This window comes from Athene noctua, chromosome 4, assembly GCF_965140245.1.
Source record: "Athene noctua chromosome 4, bAthNoc1.hap1.1, whole genome shotgun sequence".
NCBI lineage: Eukaryota > Metazoa > Chordata > Aves > Strigiformes > Strigidae > Athene > Athene noctua.
The window spans coordinates 1,814,696-1,827,402 of NC_134040.1; the positions used below are offsets into that span (position 1 = coordinate 1,814,696).

At 43.5% G+C, this 12,707-nt stretch overlaps 1 protein-coding gene across 8 annotated transcripts in view; it reads right to left on the minus strand.

The window, feature by feature from the left end:
* Positions 1-12,707, minus strand: part of EXOC6B (exocyst complex component 6B) — a 329,120-nt gene that overhangs the window by 269,144 nt on the left and 47,269 nt on the right. For all 8 annotated transcript variants that reach the window (XM_074904236.1, XM_074904237.1, XM_074904233.1 and 5 more), the window contains exon 2: positions 4,534-4,699. In XM_074904236.1, coding sequence (XP_074760337.1) covers positions 4,534-4,699 — 166 coding nt within the window. The remainder of the gene's footprint in view (positions 1-4,533; positions 4,700-12,707) is intronic.

Here is a 12,707-nt window from a genome sequence, read left to right on the forward strand (position 1 = left end):
TATATCCTGAAAATCCCACCAGGAAAAAGGAATCCATGTAGGGTAATTTAAAACTGCTCCTAAAATAATGCCAAGGCTGTACTAGTCTTCTATTAAAATTACATATCAATCCCAGCTAAAGCAAAAAAGTAAAAATATATTCTTACACACTACGAGTTTTCAGGAGGCGGGGAGTTGTGTTTTGTTTTGTTCTTAAGGTCTACATCCACACGGTGGAAAAAAAACAGATGATTATTTATATAGAGTCTCTGCAGACACGTTGAAGCTTTTCAGACGAGGAGATTTTATAATGCAAGACAGACGCACAGCAAGGGGGGGGACAGACAACAGGTGGGCACATGTGAAGAACGAGACGACGGGATCACCCAAGGGGCTTACGGGATGCTCAAGTGGTTCATTCATTCATCTATACACGGAACATGTGGTACGGAGCAGGGCTTAGGTGTGGGGAGGGGGGGTTAAACATCACTCTGCCATCATTTAGAGAGTGTCAGAGTGATGAGAGAGGGGAGTAAAGGGCGCTGGAGAGGAATCCTGGGAATGAGCCCAGAGGGCACCGCCGTGACCCCGCGCGGCTCTGCCGACTCCATCCCTCTATCCAACACCCACCTACCACCGATTTCCAACCCCCCAGGAGAGGGAGGGTGACTGCAGCGATCCTTCAGGTCAGCAATTCATGAACTTCCCAGGCTGGAGGGTGCACCCAAAGATGGGGTTCGTTACTCCCCCCCTACAGGGATCTGCCCTACGTTGAGCTTTTAGGTCATCACCGCACCCCTGGGGGGGGCAAGATCCCCCTCTTGGTTTCGCAGGGGTGAAGGTGAGCTTCCTTCACTCGAAGCCAGTTGCCTCAATTTAATTATATCCGCCTTAATCTGAATGCACTGAGCAACAGAAACTGCTTCCTATTCATTTTCTCTCCCCCAACCTCATAACTTCGTAGATCTTATGACTGCGCACAGCAGCACCGCGCGTGTCGGCAGGGAGGATTAGAATTGCAGATGTCTTTTCAGAGGAAGGGGTTTTTTTATTAATTGCCATTCAACAGTGGCAGGTGTGAAGTCCTACATTTGGGAAGAGATAATGAGCCACACAAAGCAAGGCCAGTGACTCCACAGTAGGTCTTTGAAAAGGGACCCGGTGATCACAGTCCATCAAACTGCAGAACAGCCAGGGCTCTGATGTTACTGAGAAAGTGAGTGCCACACGAGTAGACAAGAACAAAATCCTGAAACAACCCTTCTACACCATTTCACCGGTGACCGACTGCTCTGCCCCAGCTTAAAAATCACAATTAGCACTGAAAAAAAAAAAAAAAACCACACCAAACCCTGTCAACTGGAAGGACTTCAGAATAGGAAAGTAAAAATAGTGAGATGCCTAGAAAGCACAACCCTCTATGATGGACTGGGGCTACCCGAGAAGAACATTCCTCCAACCTCTAACCTGTAGAAGACTGCTGCAAAACCAAGAAGGAGTAATCTCTCTTTTATGTCTGACAGGTCAAAAAGCAATAGACCTAAAAAAGACTTTTCAGCCATGTCCCCTGAGTTTCCTAGAGAAGGAAGACAGCAGGACCTAGCACCAGAAGAGGTTAGAAAAAATCCATCAGGAATGACACACATGGAGAACTTCTTGCTTATCAGAAAAGAGATGGACTAGTGATTTCCTGAGGTTGCCACCAGCCCTGCGACTCTGTAATCCTTTCCCCTTCACACCTCAAGGTGGGTTTTCCAACCATCCCAATGTATAATCTACCTTTGACCTTTACAGATGGAACAGCCAGACTGGTATGTGTTTCCAAACCCAGCAGCACCCTCCATTTATAGGTATGAGAACAGGGCACCACTGCTCACTTCCTAATGAGGATAACATATCTTGTACTGCACAAATGAACACGTTGAAGATGTATAACACAAAAAAAAAAAAACCAACAAAACAAAGCAACAAGATTTTCCTTGGAAGCCATGTGAGAAATTCAAGTGAACTGCCACAGTGAAGCTATATAGTTATAAAAACAAAGAATAAGCAAATACCAAAAGAAAGTTTTGGTTTAAAAAATGTTATGGATTAAATATCCAAATTAAGGAGGTGCCTTTTTGAAAATATATCCCATGTATTTCCAATTAACTCTTTCACATAGATGATTAATCGTTGACCCACCGTCTCTTGAAAGCAACACAGAGTTGCCTAGTGCAGAAATTCCTTGCAGAGGAACTCCTCTGCTGATGGAGATCAGGTTCCCAGTTGGGTGCCAGCCCTTCGCAGGGCACCAAAGCAGGACAGAAGGCTTATGTCTTCCAGTCCTGAGCAGGTTTTAAGTTGATTTGGGGCCACCTGAAAACTAGCATGACAGTACAGAGGGAGGACAGCAGCTGGGTTGCACATGACAGGGGAAGATCATCCAGCTCATATTTAGCATGTGCACTCTTAAAACAATGAATGCTGGTAGTTCTGCAAGCATGATGTTATATAAAATACCCCAAAGCTAAAAGCACACGAGTGAAGATACACACTAGAGATGCAATAGGGAGGGCATTTATTTTATTGCTGGTTGCACGTATGTTCAAAGACCAGTGCTATTGAGAAAAAGACCAAGATCAAATAGAGAATGAATAGCTGGAACAAAATGCACTCTCGCCACTGGACCCACGGATGATTCCCTGGGGAAACCCTTACAAAGAGGGCTCGGTATTTCTCAAATAAGCTTCTGTGTATATTTTTCCCATGTGCAGTTTTATAGATCACATAGTGATGGAAATCAAGAGAGATCCTGAGGGTACAGAGATGGACTTCACAGTGCGCCACCAACAAAGTAGCTGTTTGTAGAATGGGAAACAGCAACAAGGCTTCGCAAACAAACAATGTGGAATTCTTGGCTACAAACAATGGCTTTCAAAAAAAAAAAAAAAAAAAAAGACAATTTCTTTCATGGTATTTCCAATGGCCTCATCCTGGATGAATCCTCGCCATGGAAAATGCAGTTGTAATAACAGGGGTGCTTCTGGTGTCAGGACAACCCCCCCAAAGGTGATCCCCAGAGCACGCGTCCGTTCGTGGGATGGAGTGTGTGAAGCTTAAAATGCTTGCTAGGAAATGCCAGAAGTAGCTTTGAATGAATCAACAAACATACGAAAAGCAGCAGTCAGCATACCGAAGTTAAGAGTTCTTCCTTCTTTTCCAGAAAACTTGCTTTTCTGAAATATTTTTTTTCCCCCTAGTTTATAATTTCATCTTTTCTAATGCTCGTTGAACAGTCTCCCACGCTTCTGAACTCCCAGAAAGGTTCTTCTCAACCAGTCAGACTCCAACTAGTCAGAAAGCATTGCCGTGCTGGTCCCTGGAGACGCTCCATGGCTTTCTGAGTGCCACAAAACTCAGCCCCCCTCACTCAGTGACCGTTCTGGGAGGTTGCTTTTGGTTTTCAAATCAAGGCCACACCTTGCTGCTGCAGCACGGAAGGTCACGGTCGCCCCTGCCTCTGCTCTAACTCGTGTAGGAAAACAAGGAAGGTTCTCTGACACGGATTAAGTCGTTGCCATGCTTTTTTTTTACGCGCCCCAGATTGTATTTATACAATGAATACCTGTACTTTAAGGCACAGCAGCCAAGCTTAAACTGCAAGCCCAACCTGCCCTTACGTGTAGGAACACCTCCGACCTTTAGGTCCTTTTTCTCCCCAGAAGCCTGCCCAGTTTCCTTCTCACGGCTTCTCTATATTCTCATCCTACAAATGGCTTTTTCCGTATACTACTAAACACAGTTTTCCAAGAAATAGGCAAATTCCACCTTTCTCTCATCTTCCTTGCAAAGCCCGTTCCTAGCTGGAACCATTTTACTTTCTCCATTCCCAGCTCTAACCATTTTACCTTCTAGTTAAGCCAACCAAACCCAGAGATGCTACTGGAAAAGTATCAAGCTGTATGTTTGCTTACACAGTCTTTCAGTATTTAGTGAAATTAGTAGTTACTTTTCACTACTGAGTATCTTACAACACTCTGAAGTTCACTTGTTTTTTAAACATTAACATTCCACTCGCCAACATTGGGCAGGCACCTCATGACTGCAGAGTCAAATCTTTGCTGATTTGTCTCAGACACAACAGTACCTGGAGTGAGAATTCAATGTCAGACGAGACACTAGAGTATATGCTGCTACAGCAGACACACTTCTGGCTGTAGAGCTTATTTTTGCTTAAGAAACTGGTATAAAGTATACCAGGAAAAGCATGTTTCCTAATGCAGAACAGGTTTAAAGTTTTCTTGTGCTTTTAACTGTTCCACTTTGCCCAAATAATTTTCAAACTTCACATGACTAACCTATTGCTACAGGAAGAATGAAGATATGTGTATTTTTATCATTTTTTTTTTAGATAGAGGAGAGATGCTCCAGACAAATGGAGCAAAGAGGACATTCACATGGTTTCAGGATCCCAGAGTGGCTGAGGTTGGGTCACTCAGCCCAAGCCCCCTGCTCAAGCAGGACGACCTAGAGCGAGTTGCTCAAGACCATGTCTAGATGGTGTTCTCTTACCTTCAGTTTTTGAGCTTCTCCTCTAACTTTCAGCAGCTCTGTGATGGAGTCCACAAAGCCCTGGTAATGGAAGTTGCACATTTTCTCAATCTCACGATCGTGGTTTCTGATTCGTGCTTCCAGCTTCTCCATGAAACGACCATGTTCTTCTCCATCATAGACAGACCTAAAAAGAAGATGCCAATGTTGGTCAAGATTCTGATAGCTGTTACCGTCATTACTTACAAGAAATATCCAAAACTTAAAAAGAAAAAACAAACCTTCTGTGATAAAGGGATAGTTCTGGTTTTTATTAGCATACACTGGGCACCAAACTCAGGTCTGCAAACCTCTCTATTCCAGCCCTTGTTTTTCTTTTTCCACCTGTCAAACACCAGCTTGATGTTCCCTCAGAGACCGCAACACGGCCAACCCAGCGCTGAATCATCCCAAGCAAAGTCTTTCGTGCTCTGTTTTTGAGCTCAGCCGTCTCTGATCACTATCTGCTGTCGGATGCTGTAACACTGAGGACAATTTTCCGGACATTCTTTGGGCTTCAAGAGTAAAAGCTACAATGGAAAAGTAGCCTTTCTAGAGCTGCCAAAATCCATTTCCCTTCCCACCCCCAATTTTGCCAGCGCAGTCCTGTTGCTGAAAGGGCAACACTGCTGAAAACTACCCAAAGTGATGGGGACACCTCAAACCAAGGGACAGTGCACACTGTGCGAGCTGCAGGGAACAGAGAATCTTTGGTACAACCAAACAAAAACGCTAGTGTTAAATTTAAGGTGGAAGTTTAAAAAAAAAAAAAATCTGTCATTTGTATTTTCTTAAATTCCACCCAACTGGCAAGAGAAGCTTAAATTGCCACGTGAAAACACTTTTTGTTCTGTCCATTACCAACACAGAGTCTGGTAACGATGATTAGTTCCAACCGTTTTGTAAAGCAGCCTAGAAGGCGACTCTCTCATCTGCAGAAAGAGCCACTGTGCAAAAGCAATAGATCATGACTGCAAAGTAAGCAAACCTTATTCTAGAAAGCGGAGGGATTTTGTCACACCCTGAAATGGTATGGGGTTTTCAGGGGGTTGTTTTCTTGGTGTTTTCTTATAGTAAACATAGATATTTTTTACAGAGTGTGGAAATCCCACCCTTAGACTTGCCTTTGTGAAGTTTTAGTATTTTGAGGAGCAGTGTTAACTCCTAAACCTGAATTCTCTCCCAGGCTGAAAAAATTCAGTATGCAGTGAGCTTTATGGAGTCTGAGCTTGTGCTGTGTCAGAAAGTAAGGGTAAATTAATTACGCACTGGACTCTATAGAGCAATTAGAGAATAAAAGATGGGGAATGACAGCTGTAACAAGTCGTAAGAATTTTTTTTTTTTTAATTACTAATTGCAGCAGTGACAAGCAACACTTCAGAAAGAACTACAAGGAGACGAATCCAACTGGACGGGTTAAATCCTTCTGCCTCCAGAAACTGATGTGATCCTTTGGTGTGATCTGTGCTGACAAATCACTTTGGAGAACCCCACCTCCACAATCCACAAAGGTCTTAATAACAAAAATCCTAACACAGGAATAAAGTTGGAGGAAATCTATTTAATTATCATTCTTTAAAACCTGCTTTGGCAATTTCATTTATATAACTGCAGTAAACCATTCTCAATGGCAAAACATAAATGACAAATCTTTATAAACCTATTTAAAACAATGTAAAGTAACAGTCACCATGAAGTCTTCAAAGCCTTCTTCATGCCAAAGTAGAAGCTGGCTGGTGCTAAAGGTGAAAGAGAGATATAACTTCCTCAAATTATATGAATGCCACCACTAGCATGATGCTAGTAGTTTTTTTTCTTAGAGTTTAGCAGAGTTTTGCTGGTGAAATATGAAATTTGGAGACAGAGTGCCATCTAGTGCTGCACAGCCTCTGTGCAGGGTCTCATAAAAGGCACCTCCACTCTAACGAGCTCTGAATTCAATGATAACTCACACATGGGAAGCAAATAAAGCTAGACAAGTTGTGCTTTCATTCAAGTATAAATTTTTAAAAAACAACCTCAACAGTAATTATGGGTGCCAAATAAACGTGCTTGCAGTCAAAGGAAAATACGTTCGGCATTTACAGAGGACCTACCACTGGGAAAAAGAAAAACCTCAAAATTACTTCCAAACTCTAGGCCATCAGACCTTTATGTCTTAAGTTAGGTTAACCGTCGCCAAGTTGACTAAGACAAAAAGGTCTGATGTCCTTTTATTTTTCTTTTTAGTCAAACTCTAGCATTAAAATAAAAGTTGGTGACAGGCAGCAAAGAAAACCCAGTGTCTTAGGGCTCAGCTCTAAACTTCTATTAAAACAAACTCTGTAACTTCCCTTCTAAGGTCTCCTATTCATCCACAACTCCTCCTCCAATGCACAACCAGCATCCTTCACTTCCATCCTCCCTCTAAAACACCAGCAAATGGGCAACAGCCAAGCAAGTCCCAGAGCAAACCTCAGTGTACTCCAAGGTTACAGGATGTGAAGGTCTTGCTCTGGATTGAACATCACCACATAAGCTGACTATAGGAACTATGCTGTGACACTTCCCTCAAAATACACAATGTAGGGACTCAGTTTGATTGCAAGAAGAACAAATCCCTCCCCTGCAATCATGTCAAAACACCCCACAAGTCCAAAACTCTACCATCATCATCTTCAGCTCCCTGGCTCTCGTAAAGGTCCAAGTTCTTCAAGGTGTTTCTTCAGCTGCCCGAGCAACAGCATCACTTTTGGAAAACCACCCTTGTGATCCCATGTTCTTGACATATATCAACTGTTACCAAAGCACTGCCAGCTGTCTCAAGACCAACTGTGGTTCTCATCTGATGCTCTCAACCAAGCACCTTCATTACATATTTCTTTCTTATCAGGATTACCACACCTGAGGCATTATACATCTCACTCCCTCCTGCCAGACCTTCGGGATACCCACTGGCTTGGCTCTGGATCTACAGGTCTCTCCAGCTGCTTCCCTTTACCTCATTTCTTCTGCCTATACACTCTGCTTCTAGAAACAGGGACAGGGAAGGGATCTGAGCCCTGGGCTCGGCACTGGGGAGGCCGCCCCTCGCTGAGGGGGTTCAGTTTTGGGCCCCTCACCCCAAAAAGGCCATTGAATGACTCGAGCGTGGCCAGAGAAGGGCAACGGAGCTGGGGCAGGGTCTGGAGCACAGGTCTGCTGGGGAGTGGCTGGGGGAACTGGGGGGGTTCAGTCTGGAGCAGAGGAGGCTGAGGGGAGACCTCCTGGCCCTCTGCAACTCCCTGCCAGGAGGGGGCAGAGAGGGGGGATGAGTCTCTGGAGCCAAGGCCCCAGCGCCAGGCCCCGAGGGAATGGCCTCAAGCTGCCCAGGGCAGGGTCAGGCTGGCTCTGAGGAAGGATTTCTGTGCAGAAGGGGCTGTTGGGCGTTGGAATGGGCTGCCCAGGGCAGGGGGGAGTCCCCGGGATCCCTGGAGGGGTTGAAGAGTCGGGCTGAGCCAGCGCTGAGGGATCTGGGGGAGTTGGGAACGGTCAGGGGGAGGGTCATGGTTGGGCTGGAGGAGCTGCAAGGGCTTTTCCAACCCAGATGATTCTGGGATTCTGTGAAACATCTGTCCTAGTTCAAAGCTAATTATAGCCTGATCTGGATCTTCAGTTAACTGTCCTGAAGTGCCTAGTAATTCAGAAGACATTAAAAGGTGATGCATACAAAAATTTCTATACAAAGAAAAAAAAACTTACATGTATACCCACTAATAATCACAACAGTGCACAATGCAAAAAATTAAGTAAGGAAAACAAAAACAAAAATCAGATTTGCTCTGGCCCGTTCCTTCCCTTGGTTGTAAAAAACAAAGCATTGTGACAATGCTATAGAAAATGATCCTTGAGGCTGCTTTTTTTTTCTTGCTATAAAAAATTGCTAGTCAGACAGCTTTAGTAATAAGCCTCTCCCACAAAAAGCCTTTTGATTGAAAAAGTCTGAGGAAGAGAGGTCTGTCCCACATGCACTTATCTTATAACTCCGGAGCAGGCTGTAATTCTCCAGTTGAAGACTATGCTCAGTGACAGATCTGTCTGGTTTACATTTTTAAAGTACACTGACTAAACGAAACCATTTAAGATGACTTTAAAAAGTTCTTGGATTGTATTGTTAAGTTTCACAATTTCTGCGTTCATTAAAAAAAATCCACTTCATTTTTTTTTTTTTTTTCCAAAGGTCAACTGGAAAAATCTTTCCAGGAAAGCTATAACAGGCGAGCGCATCAGGAGTTCCCATCTGCAGCCTTGCGTTATTGTGGAGTTTAGCCCCCAAAATAGGGGGAAACCAAACCCAGCCCACACCAAGCGGCCAAGCCATTAAGCACGGGGATGCTGCAGACGTGGCACAGCCGGATACTCAGGTGCCTTTTCAATGTTCCGAGCAGTGGCTCATGCAGAAGCACGATGTGTTGAGGGTGACCCTTCCCCACCCTCATCCTTCCTTCACATCCCAGAGCCTCGCTCAACTCTGCCTGTACTCAACTCTCACTGGATACTCTACTGCATTCTCAATCACTCCATCACCCACAAGAGCAAAAATTGGGGAAAAAGCAGAGGTTTGGGGAATACAGCCCACGAGAAGATGGAAAGAGATAACAAGCTCAGCTAGAAACCTCTTCAACACGTGGTCAGAGGCAGGACATCTTGGGTCCTGCCACCAAGCACCAACACAACCTACGTTCTCTCCAGCCATGCTACAGACACTTCATCTGGCTGTTCTCAGTCTGGCAGGTCCCAAACCAGACACCATGTACACACTGAAAAAAATGCCAGAGGAGCTTAAAGTCATTGCACATGCATAAATTAATGGTAGAAAATATTTAGGAACTAGCTATGCGGGTCCTTCCTATGTCTCACGCTCAACTGGCTACCAAGAGGGCTTCGGGCAGTCTTGGAGAAGGCCAAGCCACGAGGCTGACCCTGCAACTTCATTCCCAACGAGAGCTGCCTGCAGGATGGGGACTCAAATAACCTAAATAAATTCAGCTGAAAGTACAGAGGAGGGAAATCTCTGGAGGCAAAATGAAAGAGATCTGGAACAATGCGAGGAGGACATTCTGGGGACAGTGGAACAGAAGTGACTTGCTTTTGTTTTCAATTAATAAATGGAACAAATTCCTGAGTCTGTTGTGGACTTCAATTTTATTTTATTTTTTTCCCCTTTAAACTTCTGTAGTGGTTTTAATCCCTCAGAAACATTTTCTTCTCATTAAGCTACATAAAAGCATTAGCAGTTTGTTTAATCTTATTCTAACTTTTGTAATAAACAAATTAACTACTGAGCAATGCAAAAAAAAAAAAAGAAAAAAATTCAGGAATGGTGCAACAGCTCCATGGAAAGAGAGGTCAAAGAAAGTTTGCAGGACTGATACCTGTTTAATATCTAACTGTCAGAGTTCACAGCTTCAAGCCCTGAGCTTCACAAAGTTTGTCCGTGCACTGACACAGCATTAGCAAGTTGTACTCCGAAGACACCCCACTTACTCGTGTATTACACGTGAAATTATCTCAGGGGAAGAGCAAGTGTAGAATTTGCTTCTTGGTTTCATTCTGCTAATTAAACAGAATTTAAGTCTGCTGTGTTCTGCCATATCACACACGTAAGTTTACATCTGCATCACGAATATAGAGGAAAAAAAGCTTTTTTTTTGCTTTTTGAAGTATAAAATATTTAATCATAAATATTTTTCATCCTTATACTTTAGAAAGCATTCCCACGTGTACTTTTCCTATTTAGACCCACTTATCTTGCACACACCATCATCCTATTTTCAGTTTACAACAGAAATCATACCTATCACTAAAATACAGCGAAATATCAGCAATACCCCGTTACCACAAGATACTGGAGTAGAAAACAAAGCCATTTCTGAAGAGCAACGCTATGCTTTATGATTTAGCAGGACAACCCTGGTTTCATAGCTGGGACCACCTTGATTTCAGCAAGGTCCTGGCCCAGCCCCGGCGGGTGTTCTTACAGCACTCCAGGAGGAACACCACATAGAAAATTACCATAAACCACACGCGTACACTACTCAGAAACCATCCTAAAAACCATGTTACTTGTCAATGACTGGCCTCGGCCAGAAGGAGCTTTTCAACAGGGCTTCTACATGCATTTGTTCTAGGCCTGGTTTTCTTCAGCAGTTTTATTAGTAAATTGGAAAATATAATGCAAGCTGTATTTTCGAATATGTTGGTAACACCAAAGTGAAAAGAGTCACAAGTCTTCTGGAAAGCAGCAGCCAAACCTCGAGAAACTCAAAGTGTTTCCAGAAGTCAAGAAGGATAAAGGTCATTAAAGGCAAGTGCATGGTAGTGGTCCAAGAAAAGGTCAAAATCTGCAGCACAACAGGATCAGAGGGGAGGGCAGGACAGACCACAAACTCCCCACCTGCAGTAGCACCTTATTTACTGGCCCATGAAGAGCCAAAGATTTAGATCTGAAGATCCAAAGGTTTAGCTCTGAAGAGAAAGGGCTGGCGAGGACACGGGGAGCTTAAAGCCATGGAAGAAGTCTTCTGCTACGATAAGGAGGGAGGAAGGTGAGGAGTTTGGCAGAGCTGTTAGGGGAAAGATGAGAGATAAGAACTAGAGTAGATTTTGTGATGAAATGCAACTGAAGGTAGCCAAAGCCCTGGAAGAAAGCATTCTGGGACACTAGAAATCCTCTTCATCAGAGTTTACAAATAAGTTGAACAGATGTTGTTCACGGATGGAGAGAGGATCTGATGCTGCGTTGGAGGAGATTGGGCTGTGGGACCTCAGGCTCTTGGGCAGTACCACCAATCTGGGGTGGTAAAGCAGTTCAGCAACAGTTAAAATACTTTCTGGCTTCTTTTTTTTTTTTTTAAAGACGGGTCAAAAAATTAGAAACTTGGAGAACCTCAGCTCTTCTCCCTATTCCCCACTGAACTGCCAGAGGCTGGAGCAGAGTAGAGCACAGACAGGAGCATCAGTCCAACCTCACACCCTCTTGCATCCAACACAAGAGCCCTTTTGACCTCGCCGGAGAAGTACAGTATAAACTCTAGACTACGAACAGAATACAGCAGGGCAGGCTCAGAAAAATGCCAAATTAAAACATGATTTATCACGCAGAGGCACCTGCCACAGCAGCACTCTGGAAGCCACCACTGCAAGCCAGTATGTGGCTGTAATATCATGAAAACAGAAGAAAAAAAAACTGTGTGAAAGCCAAGTGGGGATATTATTAGTATACAACATTTTTGTCTTTCAGAAAATGTCTTTTATATCACAGCCTTTATCAGCACCAAACCATGCGTGAGCTCTAGTCACACCTGAACCCAGACACTGCATCTGCAGAGTAAAAGACTTGACCTGTCCCAACATCAGTGAAGTGATGAAAAACTGAAAGACCAGAATACCAGGACAAGGCAACAGGCACAAACCACCCTATAAAGCCACAACCAGACTGAAAAGTCTACCTGAACCACTAAATTCCAGAAAGGGTCAACTTCTGTATTTCTGTATGTGTCTACAGATTGCAGGAGAGAGAAAAAAAAAAAAAAAAGGAACAAGTAGTTTCTAAACTAGATATAAGACACCAATATTTTTGGTGCGAATTATCCCGTTCTTAAAAAACCTTTAACACCCTCTCATCATTCAATGTAAAAGCTACGACATCAAGTTAAAAACCATGCACATGACCCCATCTTTTTCAGAGAGAACACAGAAGACTGCAGTTCAGCCACATCTCACTCCCAAAGCACTGCGAGATGAAGCCCATCTCCATCTCAAGGGTACTGGAGACAAGCACTTTTTACCTGACACCACTCTACTCTCACTGTGAGATTCACCTTAGCAGCAGCACAAGAAAGAGGAGAAAACGAACACTGAACAGTGAAGAAGAAAGCCACCCTCCCAATGCATTCACACATCAGATTTTGATAACAGAACATCATTTTTATAAACTTCACAAAATTAGTGTTTTAGCCGTTACATCTATAAAAGCAGATTAGATTACCACAGAAAAATTTTAATGTCTATACTTGCTGTGTTACTGTCCAATAAATTTTTTCCCTACTAACAAAGTTCATTTTGTTGTCTTATGCATTGTTTAAACAAGTCGATTTTTTTCTTTTTTTTTTTTTTGGTGCATTCTTGGCTTTAA